General features: G+C 42.2%; 1 protein-coding gene across 2 annotated transcripts in view; it reads right to left on the reverse strand.

Moving 5' to 3' along the window:
- Positions 1–329: 329 nt before the first annotated feature.
- Positions 330–16,803, reverse strand: part of GALNT17 (polypeptide N-acetylgalactosaminyltransferase 17) — a 714,899-nt gene continuing 698,425 nt past the window's right edge. For both annotated transcript variants that reach the window (XM_040424819.1, XM_040424818.1), the window contains 3 exons: positions 12,257–12,352; positions 2,456–2,623; positions 330–1,339 (listed from right to left, as the gene is read on the reverse strand). In XM_040424819.1, the coding sequence (XP_040280753.1) occupies positions 1,211–1,339; positions 2,456–2,623; positions 12,257–12,352 (393 nt within the window). In that variant the 3' untranslated portion in view covers positions 330–1,210. The remainder of the gene's footprint in view (positions 1,340–2,455; positions 2,624–12,256; positions 12,353–16,803) is intronic.

Below are 16,803 nucleotides of genomic sequence, written 5' to 3' on the forward strand. Positions count from 1 at the left end.
GGATCTGTGGATGACACTGTTATGGAGGGGGATCTGTGGATGACACTTATGGAGGGGGATCTGTGGATGACACTGTTATGGAGGGGGATCTGTGGATGGCACCGTTATGGAAGGGGATCTGTGGATGGCACCGTTATGGAGGGGGATCTGTGGATGGCACCGTTATGGGGAATCTGTGGATGATACATACCGTATATAACATCTTATGCTATATGTTTTTACTTATGTTTTTTTTTGAGTGTGTTTGGGAAAAATAAAGTGGGCCGGTCTGGCTGAAGTCCAGGGCCACTTTATTGTCCCAGTCCATCCCTGATGCCAACTCTCTCCTGACAGCAGATGTTCTGGGTAAGAAAGGTTGGCATGTTAGATTTCCCCATACACGTGCACACTGGACTTGGCAGATTGTGTATGTATGTTCTCAGTATCAAGACAGGAGTAAGCTGGTGAAAAACACCTCTAGGAGCTTACTCCCCTCTCCCCACTGAGAACACATGCATGTTCAACCAAGCCAAATATGTATGTGTATGGGGAAATGGGAATAATAGCTGCCAGCTGACAGCAAACTAAAGTACATGACCAGCTTTGCACGCATGTGAGGAAGTTCACTGCACTGGTACCCATTTGATAAATCTTGCTGGCTACATGAACAAGCAATATGGTTCTTACCACAGTGGTACCAGTCAGAGAAGTGGTTTGGTAAGCTCTAGCAATGCTTTAACATCCACATTGCAACTAGTGCACAATACCGTTTGCAGCTGACAGTAGCTAGGGATCCATATGCAGAAGGCACAAGAACCACATGTGGCTCCAGTGTCCGTGGATTACTGCATTAAGTGGTAAGACTTGTGTTCTCAGAAGTTCAAATCATCTTTATTTAAAAGAATGGTGAATAAAAGACAGCCTGTTTCTTCTGTATCATTTTCTTTGTGCTGATATATCCAGAGAATTTCATAAATGTTAGGTCACAGAGCTTTGAATTCATTAAACTAACAATCAAGCATGCAAAATGGATAATTTGGTACTGGATCATTTTAATCCCAAAGAATAAATTCAATGGTTGCATTTAACGTAAATCCTGAAGGAAAAACTTCTGACCCGCTCCACATCAGAAGTCATGAAATAACTCCAAGAGTTGATTCTGTAGGAATACCTCTTAAAGAAAGAGATCAAGTCTATAATATTTCCAAATTACAGATCTCTCTGTTTCCTGCTATTTGATGAAGTTTTTAATAGTCCATCGTTGTCCCGTACAGCTCCGAAGAATCAAATCAACTCCTGCATTGCCTCTGTTTTCAACTTCTAGGCAGCGTCCCGTACCTTTATTCATTATTGCTCCATTCTGAAAAAAAAAAAAAATATATATATATTAAAGAAACACTGTACATAGAAATAATTAAAAAAAGAGAAATCATATGCCTATGCAATATCTTAGAGTATACAAAGAATAGCCTTTCTAGACCTTGAAAAGAAACTTCTTTCATCTTATGGTTTTCTCAATGTTTAGGCTTGCGTACTTTCATAGTGGACTTGGCCATACTAAAATATCATGGCTAAATGGTCAGTTACAAACAAGAGATATTGGTAAAATATTGTTGGATTAATATTTAAATAGGTTTTCAGTTTGCATCAACATCCTTTAAAATAATCATTTATAAAGATAGCCGTAATTTTGTAATGTATTTCTTTTCACTTTACCAAAGTGGTTTTTCAGGCTCATGACATTGATGACCTATCCTCGGGATCGGGGAGGGTCCAACATTCTGTTCCCTCACGATCAGCTGTTCCCTGCAGCCTACACTGCTGGAACTAGAACTTGAATAAAGAAGGAAGCACCGCTCCTTTCAAACTGTAGTGGTCATACTGGGTTACTGGAACTCAGCTCTCATTGAAGTGAATGGAAACTGAACAGCAGCTGATCTGTGGGGATGTAGGGTTGAGAAAGAGCAGGAAATAGAGAGTGGAAGGGGAGGCATTGGAATGGGAGTGGCTGAGGACTGATAATTACTTTTTTAGTATTTTATAGCATTCTTAGTTTTCATAAAGTGTTAAATAAATGGGCAACACTTTAAATATTTGTTGTGGCCATAATCCTTGAGTTTTTAGGTCACCCACAGATAACTGTCACGATTGATAAGGGCAACTGTGAATGACTTTGCTCACAAATCATCAAGACATATAAAGTCAACTTAATTTTGATAATTTTTGACACACAGTTGAATTTTCATAATGTTTTCATTGATAGCTGTTGTTAAGTAACTTATAACGTATGTGTCTGAACAGCAACATAAGTGATGTATTGATTAAAAATATTCTGAGAAACATTTGTACTGGAGGATTAAAATGCAAAAACTGTACAAGATTTACCATTTCTTAAATACAATAAGCAAGCAATATATTAAGAAATGCTGAAACTCAAATGAGTTGTAAGATGTCTCTGTCATTGACTAATAGTTACCTGTATAAAGCTCCAGCGCTTATGAAGTGTGCTTTTCACCTTATCACAATCCATAAGTTGGGGAAATTTACTTTTTTTATTATCCACTAAACAACGAGTATCAGGCAAAAGGATTGTGCTCCCTAGAGTACCCAGATGGAGGTAGCCTTCTTTTGTATATCTCCCAAGCTGTGAACATATGAGAGAATTAGCATTACTATTGCAGGAAGAAAATATATGTGTAATTCATGCTGTAGAAATTAAAAAGAACTCCAGAAAATTGCTCCATACTAACTTCTAATACGGGGCAGAAACTAATTATAGTAGTTGCCCATAAGAATCTGAATACAAGTAAATGGCTAATGTTAATTGGCTATGTCCAGAATGACTGATTTGTACAATTTTGAAAGTATTTAGTTTTATGCTTACTACCATATATAAACCTATTTTATAAAGATTTTTATTTTTTTCTTTACTCCTAAAAGGATTTCCCAATATAGAAACTCATAATTGATCCACAGGATAAGTAATGTCACTGGGATCCTTGCTGATCATGAGAATGGGAGTTTCATGTTCCCTATGTGCTATTGCTCTATTCAAGGAGTATTGGACTGGTGGACTGATAGATCTCAACTATCTCCGTCAGTCATACAGATGGTGAATGAAGTGGCTTGACACCTATCCTCATAATTGGGACCACCAACAATCAGATACCTATCCTGTGGAAGGAGGATATCTTTTAAAGTTGAGACAGTCCTATAAAAAAATCGTCCAAGGCATAAAAGTTAGCAAAGTAAGTTAGAAGTTTTTACTAGAAACTTTAGTCTTTGTAGGGTTCCATGTAATACATAGCTAATGTACAGTGCCGTTGTATATCAGTATGTTTTCTACTGTAGAATAATTCTGTATATCATACATAATGACTACAGCATCTGAGCTTTTAGCCAGAGGGAAGGGGCTCCCTCTGACACCCAATTTTCCCCCATTGCAAAATCAGGTTCTGATCAGTAGTGATGAGCAGCATAGGCAATATTCGTTTTTGCGATATTTCGCTAATTTTTGGCCTAATATTTGCCATAAATTTGCAAATTCTATAATTTGTGGTCTCCAGTCATTATTTTCTTCATTGCAAAAATCGGCAATGTTATATGCGCGTATTGCGCACGCAATACAGGCATGGCTCACTTTTGCAACATTTTTTAAGCTGCTAGAATTTTCTTGAGACTGGAGAAAATGGTTGGCAGCAACTTTTGTGACTGTGAAGAAGAACTCCTGAACACTGTAAGTAATTTTACATGACAGCACTGTTTTTTATTACATTTCACATGCATGGGAGAACAATAGCTTTATATGCAGATAGAGTGCCCCAATATATTCGCACCAATTCGGCACTAATGATGTGCATATTTCACATTTTATCAGGTCTGAGTAGATATTACTGATTGGTGCACTAAGTATTGTTGTGACATCACAGCACTATGTCTGTAGCATGTATGTATGGACAGCAGAAAAATATCTCTCACATGCACATTGCACATCCATTTTCCTGCCACACACTATATACCACACACACACAAACACACAGTCTGAAGATTAGAGTTTGTGTCCTGTTGGTCAGGAGGAGCTTTCTTTGTCTGACCACCATTATTTGCTGGTTGATTTATCATTACCAAGGTTGCACCAGGGGGAGGCGAACCAGCTTTGCACCCCATACCATACCGTTACTTCACTAGACAGATACATCTTTGCTCAAAAATCTAATAAAATAGGGATTCAGAAAAACAGACAGCAAATTACATTTTTTTTTCAAAGACAAAAGACAAAGACACTAATCCCTATCACAGCACAGTAATCCCTATCACAGCACAGAAAAACAGACAGCAAATTACATTTTTTTTTTTTCAAAGACAAAAGACAAAGACACTAATCCCTATAATAGCACAGTAATTCCTATCACAGTAACCAACACCCTGCACTGGAACCTATCAGCTGCACTATATCACTATCTAACTTACACTGACTATCTCCCATTAACTATCTGTATTATATATATATATGAGCTAACTAACTATCTAATGAAATTGAATAAAGATCCAGATGACTCAGCAAAGTACAAAGCACAGCAATGACACTGCTCTCTCTCAGAACTGCAAAAAACAGCACAAAATTGCACAGAGCCCAGAATATCCTTTTATGTCTCCCCTTAGCCAGCATTTAACATTGGGCTTTGTGCATCTATTCTTGGTAAATCCTTTGTGATTCTTTGGTATTTTATTTTACACTTAATGGACTTTTTCATGCTTCATGTATTTTTCGCACTATAAGACTCACCAGCCCATAAGGTGCACCTAGATTTTAGAGGAGGACAATAAGAAAAAAATATTTTTAATTAGACATAAGGTCAGACCACCAATCAGACCCCCAATGTTAATCAGACCTCAGCTAACAGCCCCAATCAGACCCCCAATGTTAATAAGACCCCAACAAGACCTCAGATCAGACCCCCAATCAGACCTCAGATAAGAGCCCCATGCCTCATATCAGCTCCCATTGCCTCTCATATCTGCCCCCAGCAGCCCCATTACCTTTGATTTTAGCCCCCATTGCCTCAAATCATCCCCCAGCAGTCCCATATTGCCCAAAATCATCCCCCAGCAGCCCCATATTACCTCAGATTACCCCCAGCAGCCCCATAGTGCCTCAGATTACCCCCTCAGCAGCCTCATGGTGCGCATAGTGCCTCATATTACCCCCCCCCCAGCAGCCCCATAGTGCCTCATATTACCCCCCCAGCAGCCTCATGGTGCGCATAGTGCCTAATATTACCCCCCTAGCAGCCCCATAGTGTCTCATATTACCCCCCCCCAGCAGCCTCATGGTGCACATAGTGCCTCATATTACCCACCCCAGCAGCCCCATAGTGCCTCATATTACCACCCCAGCAGCCACATGGTGCGCATAGTGAATAATATTACCCCCCTAGCAGCCCCATAGTGCCTTAGATGACATCACCCAGCAGCCCCATAGTGCCTCATGTTTTATAAAATAAAAAACACACTTACCTCTCCTGCTCCTGGACGCCACCGCTCCTCACCTACATCGCAATCCTCTTCCCCCTGCTGTCGGCTGTGCTGTGAACTGGCGCTCACAGCGTGAGGTCACAGCAGACAGCCGAGGACCAGGAAGCGGTGAGCCTTCACCGCTTCCTGGTCCTCCGGTACTAATGAAGCGCTTCCATAATGGGGGAGGGCGGGTGGGGGTGAAGATTTCTAGGCTTAGTCTGGCCTTTTCCTGCAATGTACTGTAAGTACTGTATTACGTGTTTTTATTGTTTTTAGCTGTGTCGTTGGTTCATGTACAGTTTAAGGCTTTTGCCATTTTGTTGGTGTGCTCACATAACACACACTTGACTTTTTCTGCATAATAGCAATCACTTTAGATATGATTTGAGGGCAAAATAGTTATATGTATGGCATCTTTTTTTCTCTAGAATAAAAGTGGTAATCATGCAACTATTATGTTCTCAGCAGTTAAAAGGGTTGTCTCACTTCAGCAAATAGAATTTATTATGTAGAGAAAGTTAATACAAGCCACTTACTAATGTATTGTGATTGTCCATATTGCTTCCTTTGCTGGCTGGATTCATTTTCCATCACATTATACATTGCTCGTTTCCATGGTTACAACCACACTGCAATCCATCATTGGGGTAGGGTTTGCACACTATAGGAAAAATCAGTAGCCTATGTATGCTCCCACGGACCCAGGCACCTAATAGGCCAGTGATTTTTTCTACAGTGTGCAAGCATGACCACCACTCATGGATTGCAGGGTGGTCGTAACCATGGAACCAAGCAAATTTTAATCCAGCCAGTGAAGGAAGCAATATGGATAATAGCAATACATTAGTAAGTGCCTTGTATTAACTTCCTCTACTGCTATTTGATGGAGTGACACAACCCCTTTAAGGTAATATATGTCATTCTGACTTTCAGGCTTCTGCTTTCCTTCTTTCCCTTTCAAATCTGCCGTTGGTGGGGCGGAGGGGCAATAATCCCACCAAAATCTGCATTTATGGCCAACTTTTCTCTTATGTTTATGGTCAGCATTAGACCGTGCTGACACTTTTAAAACTTTAATAGATATAAGCACATTTTAGTTAGTGCCATAGTTTGGAGCATTAATTCCGCATTCCCAACAGTGTAGGAAAAATAAACCAATAGTTTCCAAACTGGTTTATTCTTCACTGTGAAGTGATCCCCAAGTGAAAGTCTTCATTATAATTTAATTATTTACAAGATCATATATTAATCAGTTTAATAAAATGTCTTAGATTTCATATCTTTGCATGTTTTAGCTCTTCCAGACAAGCATATCATAATCAAATGTACCTCATAACATTCAAGAACAGTATGATTCATTTTGACCAGTTGATGACCCTTTCTGATAGTAATAAAGAAAATCATTAAATAATTTAATCTTCTTGTTTTACCTTGCCAGAAAAAAAACTCAGAAATTAGATATAGCGCTAAAATTTTTTAGTTTAGAGCAGAGGCAACAAAGTTGATAAGGCAATTTATTATATAGAGTACATTACGTAAACGCTATATTGTGCATTTTATGAGCACCTATCTTAACCACCTCCCGTCCGCCCATAGACTATAAATGTCCAGGAGGTGGTTCTCTATTTCAGAACGTCCATTCAGAAACTGCAGCTGCACGCTAATCGTGCAGCTGCTGATCGGGTTGCCTGCTGTCAGTGATTCGGCGGCTACCCCAGCTAACATGCCAAGAAGCAGCCGGACAAAAACTGAAGCACGCAGCGGTATTTATCCAGCCGCTCCTCAGCATATTTGCCGGGTTGCAGCCAGATCTCAGCCAGTTCCCATTATAGTGAACGGGGCCAGACGATATCTAGCAGCGCACAGTAGTGCTCAGTATTCACAGATTTGTCAGGCTGTTCCCAGCCAGAACAGCCTGCCTGATATGCATAATGCAAATGTGAAACAACCCTAGGCTGTTAATGCACATAGCTAATGCATTAGGGTCTTTTAGGGTCTGTTGCATAATTACAGACGCACACTGCTACATCTCTATTAGATGATGTTCTCCCTGCACTGTGAAAGGAGTGCTGTAGATGGCAAAATTCCCTTACAATGTGCTGTCAGTTGGCTGAGCGCTATTGAAGACGATCATCTCCCTATATAGTAGTGTGAGCTGCTGCAGATCATCTCTCTACACTGTTCTGTCGCTGGTTGTTAGCCGCTGTAAAAGATCTTTCCCTGCACTGTACTGTGAGCTGGCTGTAAGCTGCTGCATATGATCTTCCCTCTATGATATGCTGGCAGTGAGCTGCTGTAGATTATCTTCCCTCTATACTGTGCTGTGAGCTGCTGTAGATGGTCTTCCCGTGCACTGCCATGTGAGCTATTTAATCATTGATCATATACAGAATAGATATCAAATGTGCTTTCAGAAGAAGAGCGGAGATGGCTTGCAGTGTAACCTGTGAAAGAGCTTCCCTGAAGGATTTTGCACAGAGAGAAATAGAGCAGCTTGCAGTATGGAAATACAGGCAAGCTACAGATTAAAAAAATGATAGATTTTTAGTAGAAACCAGTTATTATAGATAGATATTTTCATTTCATAAAATACATACAATAGCCTTTTTTTTTTTTTTGCAAAGGTGCCCATAGCCTGAAAGAAAACCACATCAAATCATGTCTGAAGTTTGCCAGAAAGTATTAGAGCTAAAATGTGACAAAGTTGTGTACCAGATAGGGTAACATTTGAGCTTTTGACTAGCATTAAAGAAATGAACATGCAGGAATATACAAGATCTTTTGCAACAATAGAGAAAATGAGTCTGATTTTTATAAAATAATATCTAAAAAGTTTGTAACACTGGTCAGATCAGTGTGCAGCTTTATTTTATAGACAACCTAGATGTGGTCTGTTTAGTTTTCTGCAGTCCTGAAAGTGTAATATCTGCAAGTAAAATACTGAATTAAAAATGATAAGTTGCAAACACATACCAAGCTCAATCAGGTTTATTTAGGTCACTTTTTTAAATTCATTTTCTAAATTACATATTTTACAAAATTCACAAATAGTGGGTTTACTAGTTATTTTCAATGGTCAAAGTGTTTCCTCTTTGTGGTGTATTCCTTAAAGAAGAGCCCACATTATGTTCTTGTTGTATCCCACGTTTCCCTTTTCAGATGAGGAGCAGAAGAGCTAGTGGCATGTAATAACATGATGTCACAGTGGGGAGTGGGGGAAACCGGTTTACTCCCACCCCTCAAAGACCCCCCAACAAAAAAAGGGGAACTAAACAGAGCACCCAAAAAACAACAGGGCGGGGGGGTAGGGGAAAGTAACAGGATCAGCGTCAGTGCAAGCAAGTCTCTAAAAGACTGCTGCCAGCCCCTGGAACCACCTAGAAACCAGGAAGCCAGCCACCATACAGCTCAGAGAGACTGCACTGAACACTGTGTCCACCTCAGACCTAGTTCACACAAGGTCGCTGCCAGCAAGCATTCCCAACCAGCACACCGCCAGTACACCAAAGAAATGCAGCCAGCACACAACACAAGTGACAAAACCACTGAGACATGGACAAGGGAAAGTAAGAAGATTTAGCGTCAGAGCAAGAATGTCTCTCTAAGACTGCCGCCAGCCCCTGGAGCAACACACAGGAACCAGGGCACCAGTCACCAAACAGCCCAGAGAAACCACATTGAACGCTGCGTCCACCTCAGACACAGTTCACACCAGGTCGCTGCCAGCATGCATCCCCAACCAGCACACAGCCAGTACACCAAAGAAATGCAGCCAGCACACAACACAAGCACCTGAACCACTGATAAATGGACGAGGAGAAACACAAACACAAGTGACGGTTCACACCTACTGCAACGAACAGTCACAGGGAACCGCACTGTTAACAGCGTCTCACCTTTCACCCTCCCTCTGGAGGATAAGCATGTGCACCAGAAAAACGGCAGGCAACACATGCTGGGCCCTCTTCCGAATGCTCCACACAAGGAGCCTTTGTGGTCATACTGTCACGGTGGGGAGTGGGGGAAACCCCCCACCATGCGGTGTCAAAGGGTAAAAGGGAATCAGCCTGGCCAAAAGGAGTAATAAGGGAGCAGGTCACCTCCTACCGCGTCCCTAATCCTCTCCCTGACTCCTCACCGTATGAGCAGACCCCGATGGTAGGACGACTTATACTCAGGATTCCTAGAGACCCTAAGTCTCCCTGGTAATCCCTCATCAAGGAGCAGGGAAGAGAAGGCCTGTTCATCCCAGTAATGGAGGAACAGGAGTCTCTATCTGAGGCCAGGCTGCAAGGAGAGGGGAACACATACAGCATAAGGAGATGGCAGGTAAGCGAAACCAATAACCCACTTACCTGCCACAGACACAACGATTGGAACCCGTGCACTAGTGCTGCTGTCCACACCAACATTAAAGGACACAGCACACACCACAAACCACACAGGGACCCAGGACATCCATAGCTGCAATAAACATGAGACAGGGGAATGTCTAGTAAACATGCTGGACACCAAACACCACCAGACATGTAACACCAAACTAGACATACAAACACCCTGAACATAACCCACTCCATACAAATAGGGACAGGAAGGGAAGGAGACACCGGGATAACATTGATGACCACAAGGGTGGCCCTCACTGGACAGATGGAACACCCTGGACTGGAGCAGAGCTCCAGCACCAACGACAACTGAAGTACAACTGACTCCAGCCAGGGAGCCACAGGGGATAAAACCCTAGTGACCACACCCAGTCAGGGAGTTAACCCTTACAGCACCAGACAGAGGGAGGCTAGAACTTAAAGGGTAAGTGCACACACAAGCATACTGAACCATGTAACTACCGGCAACAGCACGCGTGGCAACCATGTCACAGCAATCATCCAGAAGGCCGAAACACTGCCGTCGTATTCTCTCACAGGCAACCACAAGTGTGGCAACAGTGCCACAGCGTACACCATAGGCCGTGACACATGAGCACCCCTGGATGCCAAATGGATGCTGGTGACATATTCTGCTCTCCAGAGTGTGAATATCTGTATGCATCCGTTAGTCATCTTTGTATGCATTTCTAAGCAATAGCTTGAATAGATTTGGGTTGCTACTTACCAAACAGCGGGGGGGGGGGATTTATCATGAGGAGAATATTTGAAGTCAGTTTTGCTTGAGTCTGTGTTGGAGTACTTTGTGCCACATTTATCAAATGTCACATGTTGTTTGATAAATTTGGCTTGTCCTTCAACCTTGCACTTCTGTCTAGAGAAGCTACTCCAGTTTTCAAACATAGATAACCACACCCACTTTCCCATCCATATTACAAAACTGGAGTGAGTGGTGTACAAATGCAAAAAGTGGCAACATTTTGCGCAGTGAGTGCAAAAAAAGTCACAAAAAAACTATTTTGCGACTTTTTGATGCCAAAATTCTGGAGTGAAGGAATGATAAAGCAGGGTCCAGGTATAAATAATAATGCACTGAGTAGTCTGAAATACTTTAGCATTGTGAATGCTCAGTAGGATAGTGTGCACAAATATGGAATGATTATGTAAGGTGGCTGTTCATAAAAAGAATGTTTCAATACCTAATGTATAGCAACCACCAGACTCTGTGGTGTCATTTTAAAAAGCTACAGAGAAGCAAATCATGTAAGTGTAACAGTGACTAACATTGCTTATTAATTAGTAGGTGTCATTTGTATGGATGCAATGAATGCTAAACATTAGTGTATTCAGTGTTAAATAGTGTCAAGTATTTATTTTTGTTATTTTATTCATTTGTATAGCTTTTGATAACCCCTTTGCCGTACATAGAGAGAAACCTGCTGGCTGGTTGTTACATAATCACAAATGTGTAGGTCCTCAGTCAACACTATTTCATATTAATACTAAAAAAATAACCATCAACATGGTAGAGATTTATTAAAAACATTACAAAAAATCTTAAAATAGAAAATAAACAAATTAAAATTGGGTATACTAGCAAACTACCAGTATGTGATATTTTTTTTCATTGAGTCTACATTATTTTTTGATAGAGCTAATGAATCTGCTGCAAATGCGTTTGCTAATTAGATTTGCTGACAAAAGTCAGAAATAATATCACTTCAGTGGTTTTATGGATATTTATGCTCGATAAACAAGCTCCAAAGTAATGCAATCAGCACAAGTTTATTACTCTAGAATAACCAAACTATTACTGCTCAATTGTGTAAATCTTTATAATCATCTATATGTGACTCTTAGGGTACTCATCAGTTTTATCCTAATGCATTCTGAGTGGAGAGCAATCCATTCAGTATGCATCAGGATGTCTTCAGTTCAGTCACTGTACGGTTTTTGGACTGAGAAAATACCGCAGCATGCTGCAGTATTTTCTCCGTACAAAATTCCGGAACACTTGCCGGAATGCCGGATCCGACATTATTTTACATTGAAATGCATTGATGCCGGATCCGGCCCTAAGTGTTCCGGAAAAACAGATCTGGTTTTGCGGTCTGTGCATGCGCAGACTTTTAAAAATGTGAAAAAGATAAATATCGGATCCGTTTTTTAGGATAACAACCGGAGAGACAGATCCGGTATTGCAATACATTTGTCAGATGGATCCGCATCCGGATCCGTCTACAAATGGTATCTGTTTACATACAGATTGCCGGATCCTTCCATAACCACCCTTCCTGCCGGAATCAAGCGACGCTAGTAATAAAGTAACCTCCTGATGAACTGTGAACCATAAAACAAATAGAAAGAGATCTAACCTGAGGACCCCATCCATGGCAAGGATACATTATAGCCGTGTGATTCTCCTGTGGGCCTTGGTCTAGACAAACATCTTTAGCTTTGTTGTTCCGTAGCTGTGGAAACAAGAACATAAGGTATTTTGCTATTTTAAAGAACAGTTTGCAATGTTCAGAAAACTAAACTATTACTCAGTAAGTACTAAAATAGTTATATATCCAAGAAAAGCTGGTACTCAATTATCCTAAACATATACAGAAGTTGAGGCCTGAAAATTTAAAGGGGTTGTCCCATGAAAAATATTCTACAGTTTTCAAACCAGCAACTGTATCCGAATACTGTTATAATTGCATGTAAAAATATTGTATAGCCACTGAGCTTTTCAATAAAATGCATCGGTATAGTGCCACCTGTTGCTTTTTCTTATTTCTTTGTCCAGTTCACTGAGAAGGCCACACATGCTCAGTTTCATCCTTCAACTGTCTCCTGAGCTGTGATAGGGAAAGAGCTCCAGCAGAAAAGAAACACCCCATTAAGCTGCAGCATAAAGACACTCCCTTTCAGCTACACTCCCTTTCAGCTGCCATCTTGATATAAATCTAGTAGGGCTAGTTCTAGCTTTGTTAATAAGAGGTTGTCATGTACTGAATGATGTCTGATTAATCATGGGATAAATTATATGCCTATGAACTCTCCCCACAGCACTGACCCCCAAGATGGTCACTATGAACACAAGACCAGATAACATGCAATAATAACGCAGCAAATCTCTATGGTGGTAGAATAATCTGAAGGTTTTCCCCATCAAAAATGAAAAAACAAAAAACCTGTCATTACACCACCCAACCAAAAAAATGTATTAGTCTTCTACTGGGCAAAAAACATTTGTCCTTAACTAAATAGAGTGTACAGATTGCAAATCCGAAGTCAGAATTGTTGTAACACGTCACAAAATTTTGCTATGCATAAGTGTCACGATCAGTGTGGGGGAAAAACTCCACACTAAACACAGGAGGGAAGGGGAACAGTAACTGGCCAGGAAACTAGGGAAGAAACAGGTCACCTCCTAAACAACCCTAATCCGGGCCCTAACCACCTATCAATATGAATAGACCTTGAAGGTAGGAATATTCATATGCTGTATACCTAGGCCCTTATATCCCTATAAGGCCCTGGAATGAGGTTAGGACCAGAGACAACCCATTCCTTCCCAGATGAATGAATGGAAGTCTCTGTCTCAGGCCCAGATACAAACAACAGGGAATATAACAAACACAAACAATAAGAACAGACAAGACTTATCTGAAAGTACAAAACTGGCAACTCCAGAAGCACCACAGAGTACAACCGACCAGCTAGTTAGAAGGCAGGAAGGGACTTCCGGTTCCGGCGCCGCCATGTGAGGGAGTTGAGCGTGTGAGCTCCGCAGTACCTGAGTTAAAAACTGTTCATATTGCCGGTGTCTGAGTGGGAAACGGAACCCGAGCGGACCTGTCATCAAGCGTATGGATCGTTTCCTAACCAGCATGGGCAAGAAAACCAGAGGCAAACAGAACTCTCCCGTGAGACCGGAGATCCCAGTCCCCTCAACCCCCCTGAAAATGGCGCCGAACTTGCCTGAAGCGGAGGTGAGTGCAAAAGCACCGAATATAAGTGAGGACGAGGTGGGGACAAAAGACCTTGACATGCAGTCTCACCGGATCGATTACAAGGAACTGGCGCTAGAGGTGGCGGCGCAGTTGGCCCCGGATCTGAGGGAGACGCTGGCGGCGTCAGTGTCTAATGTAATGCGCCAGCTGCAAGAGGTAGTCCAGGAGCATGAAGGAAGGCTGGAAGAAGTGGAAGGGCGCATCCAGGTCATAGAGGACATAACAAAATCGGTCCTACAAAAGCTACAAACAGCCTTAGCTGATAATAAACGTCTGTGGGATAAGCTGGAGGACCTTGAGAATAGGTCCAGACGCAACAACTTGCGTCTTGTGGGCCTCCCGGAAAGCTTACCGCCTGGAGACCTGGTTAAAATATGTGAAATTGAAGTCCCCCAGGCCTTGGGCATAACGCGGCTGTGCAAGGTGGAACGAGCGCATCGAGTGGGGCCATCTCACACTGGCAAAGACCACAGTAATGTTCGCCCAAGGCAGGTGGTCATGAGATATCTGGACTACACTGACAAGGACGCAATATTCAAGGCATTTAAAGCCCGCAAGGAACCAGTCTTGGTAAGGGGATCAAAAATCCTTTTATTCGGGGACTACTCCGTGGAGGTTACAAAAAAGCATAAAGCTTTCTCCCCCCTGTGCACCCAATTGTACAGAGGAGGAGTAAAATTCGCCTTGCTGTTTCCAGCTACCTTAAAAGTTTTCCGACTTGACGGCTCTAGTTCAACCTTCTCCACGCCAGAAGAGGCGGAATTAGCCATGGATGGAAAGCTGGATCCAGCCACACGGAGTCAACGGCCTGCAGCTGGGAGGGCGTCAGGTGGCTCCCCTTCGGAGCCGGGACAAGAGAGGAAACAAGATAGAAGCCGCTGAGGACTTATCTAATTAAAGTGGTGGACTATTGAGAATATTCCGGATACCGGTATACAAATCTGGGATGAATGTAATGTATTGGGAATCTTTTCTTATTTATTGCGTCAATTCATGCCTTACATGTTTTATCAGGGTTCTGACTGCTAAGTAGCCTAACGTAGGTACGACATAGCTGTTTGTGTGTGGTAAGGGAGCTTCTAGAGCTTGACGTCACTGGGGAAAAAAGTGAAGTCCACAGGAGCTGAGAAGGGAACGGTCTGAGTCTTCCCTTGCTTCACAAATGTTTATGGTTTTTATTGTTTATAAAGGTTTTGAGGGGGGGCGGGGGGATGGGGGGGAATATGCAGAAATGTTCAGCCATATGTTGAAAATTGTCATAAGAAGCTATATCGTCTTTTTTACACATTATGAAGATAGTGTCATGGAACGTTAAAGGGTTGCGTTCACCCCAAAAACACAATATGGTTTTAAGGCGGCTGAAGCATCTAAAAGCTGACATTGCTATGCTGCAGGAGACTCACTTGCTGGAGAGTGACTTTTTTAGAATGAAGAAGCAATGGGTAGGGACGGTGGTGGGTTCCTCTGCAGTGAATCACAAGGCTGGAGTGTTGTTTCTCCTTCACAGGAACCTAGCTTGTGGCTTGCTGGGGACGGAATCTGACCATCAAGGCCGCTGCTGTGTCATCCACATTAAAGTTGGGTTGGAGGAAATCAGGTTATATAACATATATGGCCCCAATGACAACAACAAACAATTTTTTGCTGATTTGGCCATTAAGATAAATGGTGATCCGGTCCCGAAGCGAATTATTGGCGGAGACCTTAACACTGTAGTTAATGCGGTGGAGGATAGGAAGAGGTCGACTTCCCACTCTGAGGTGACGCACATACATAATAAGGTGTTAGAACCCTTTTTGCGTGACACCGCCTTATTGGACATCTGGAGATATGCAAATCCGGACGGCAGGGACTTTACTTTCTACTCTCCCCCGCATGAATCGTGGTCCAGGATTGACTATTTTCTAGTGTCAGATACCCTGAGGCTTAGGATAATGGAACCAAAAATTCATGACCTAGTGATCTCAGACCATACCCCGATCTCTCTAATTTTGTCGGATCAGCAACTCAAGGGTCAAGACATTCTTTGGAGGTTCCCTTCCTATCTGTATACTGATAGCAATTTTAGGGACATTGTCCGGGGTTGGTACTTAGAGTACAGAGAGGATAATATCTCCAGCATATCGAACCCTTCTTTGTTTTGGGACGCTGCCAAAGCTGTACTTAGAGGGAGGATTTTGGCTTATGTAAGGGGTCTTAAAAGAAAGATCACACAACAGATACATGATCTCAGCTTCTCCTTGCATACCGCTTACACCACTTATCAGACCCTCCCGGCTGAACATACCAAGAGGGCCTGGCAACTGGCTAAAGAAAATTATGAGTTATGGTATGAAAGGAAGATGAGATGTGACATGGCTGGTTGGGACAATAAGTTTTTTAGAGGTGGTAACAAGTCGGGCAGGTTGCTAGCCAACCTGGTTAAAAACTCCAGGCGGAAACCCCATATCATGAAACTGGCAGATGCTGGGGGGGTAGTGCACGACAACCCTGGTAAAATAGCCTCTATCCTGGGGGATTATTATAAAGACCTGTATAAAGACCCGGGGACCAAGACCACCTTGTCATCCTTTTTATCCAGGTGTGTGGCTTTACCAACTCTGTCTAACAGCCAATTGGATGTTTTAAACTCCCCAATATCTGAAGATGAGGTATTACACACGATTAAAGGCCTACACCTACATAAAGCTCCTGGTCCAGACGGCTACACAGGGGAATTTTTTAAAATGTTGGGTGAGGACCTTAAAAGCCCTTTGGCGGCGGTATTTAATGGTATGTTGACGGGCAGTCCGCTTTCTGCTTCAGATAATCTAGCCTATATTAAACTCATTCCTAAACCGGGGAAGGATAGTCTTCAGCCCGCCTCGTATCGCCCAATATCGCTGATAAATGTGGACCTTAAATTAGGAGCAAAAATT

This window comes from Bufo bufo, chromosome 3, assembly GCF_905171765.1.
Source record: "Bufo bufo chromosome 3, aBufBuf1.1, whole genome shotgun sequence".
NCBI classification, from domain to species: domain Eukaryota; kingdom Metazoa; phylum Chordata; class Amphibia; order Anura; family Bufonidae; genus Bufo; species Bufo bufo.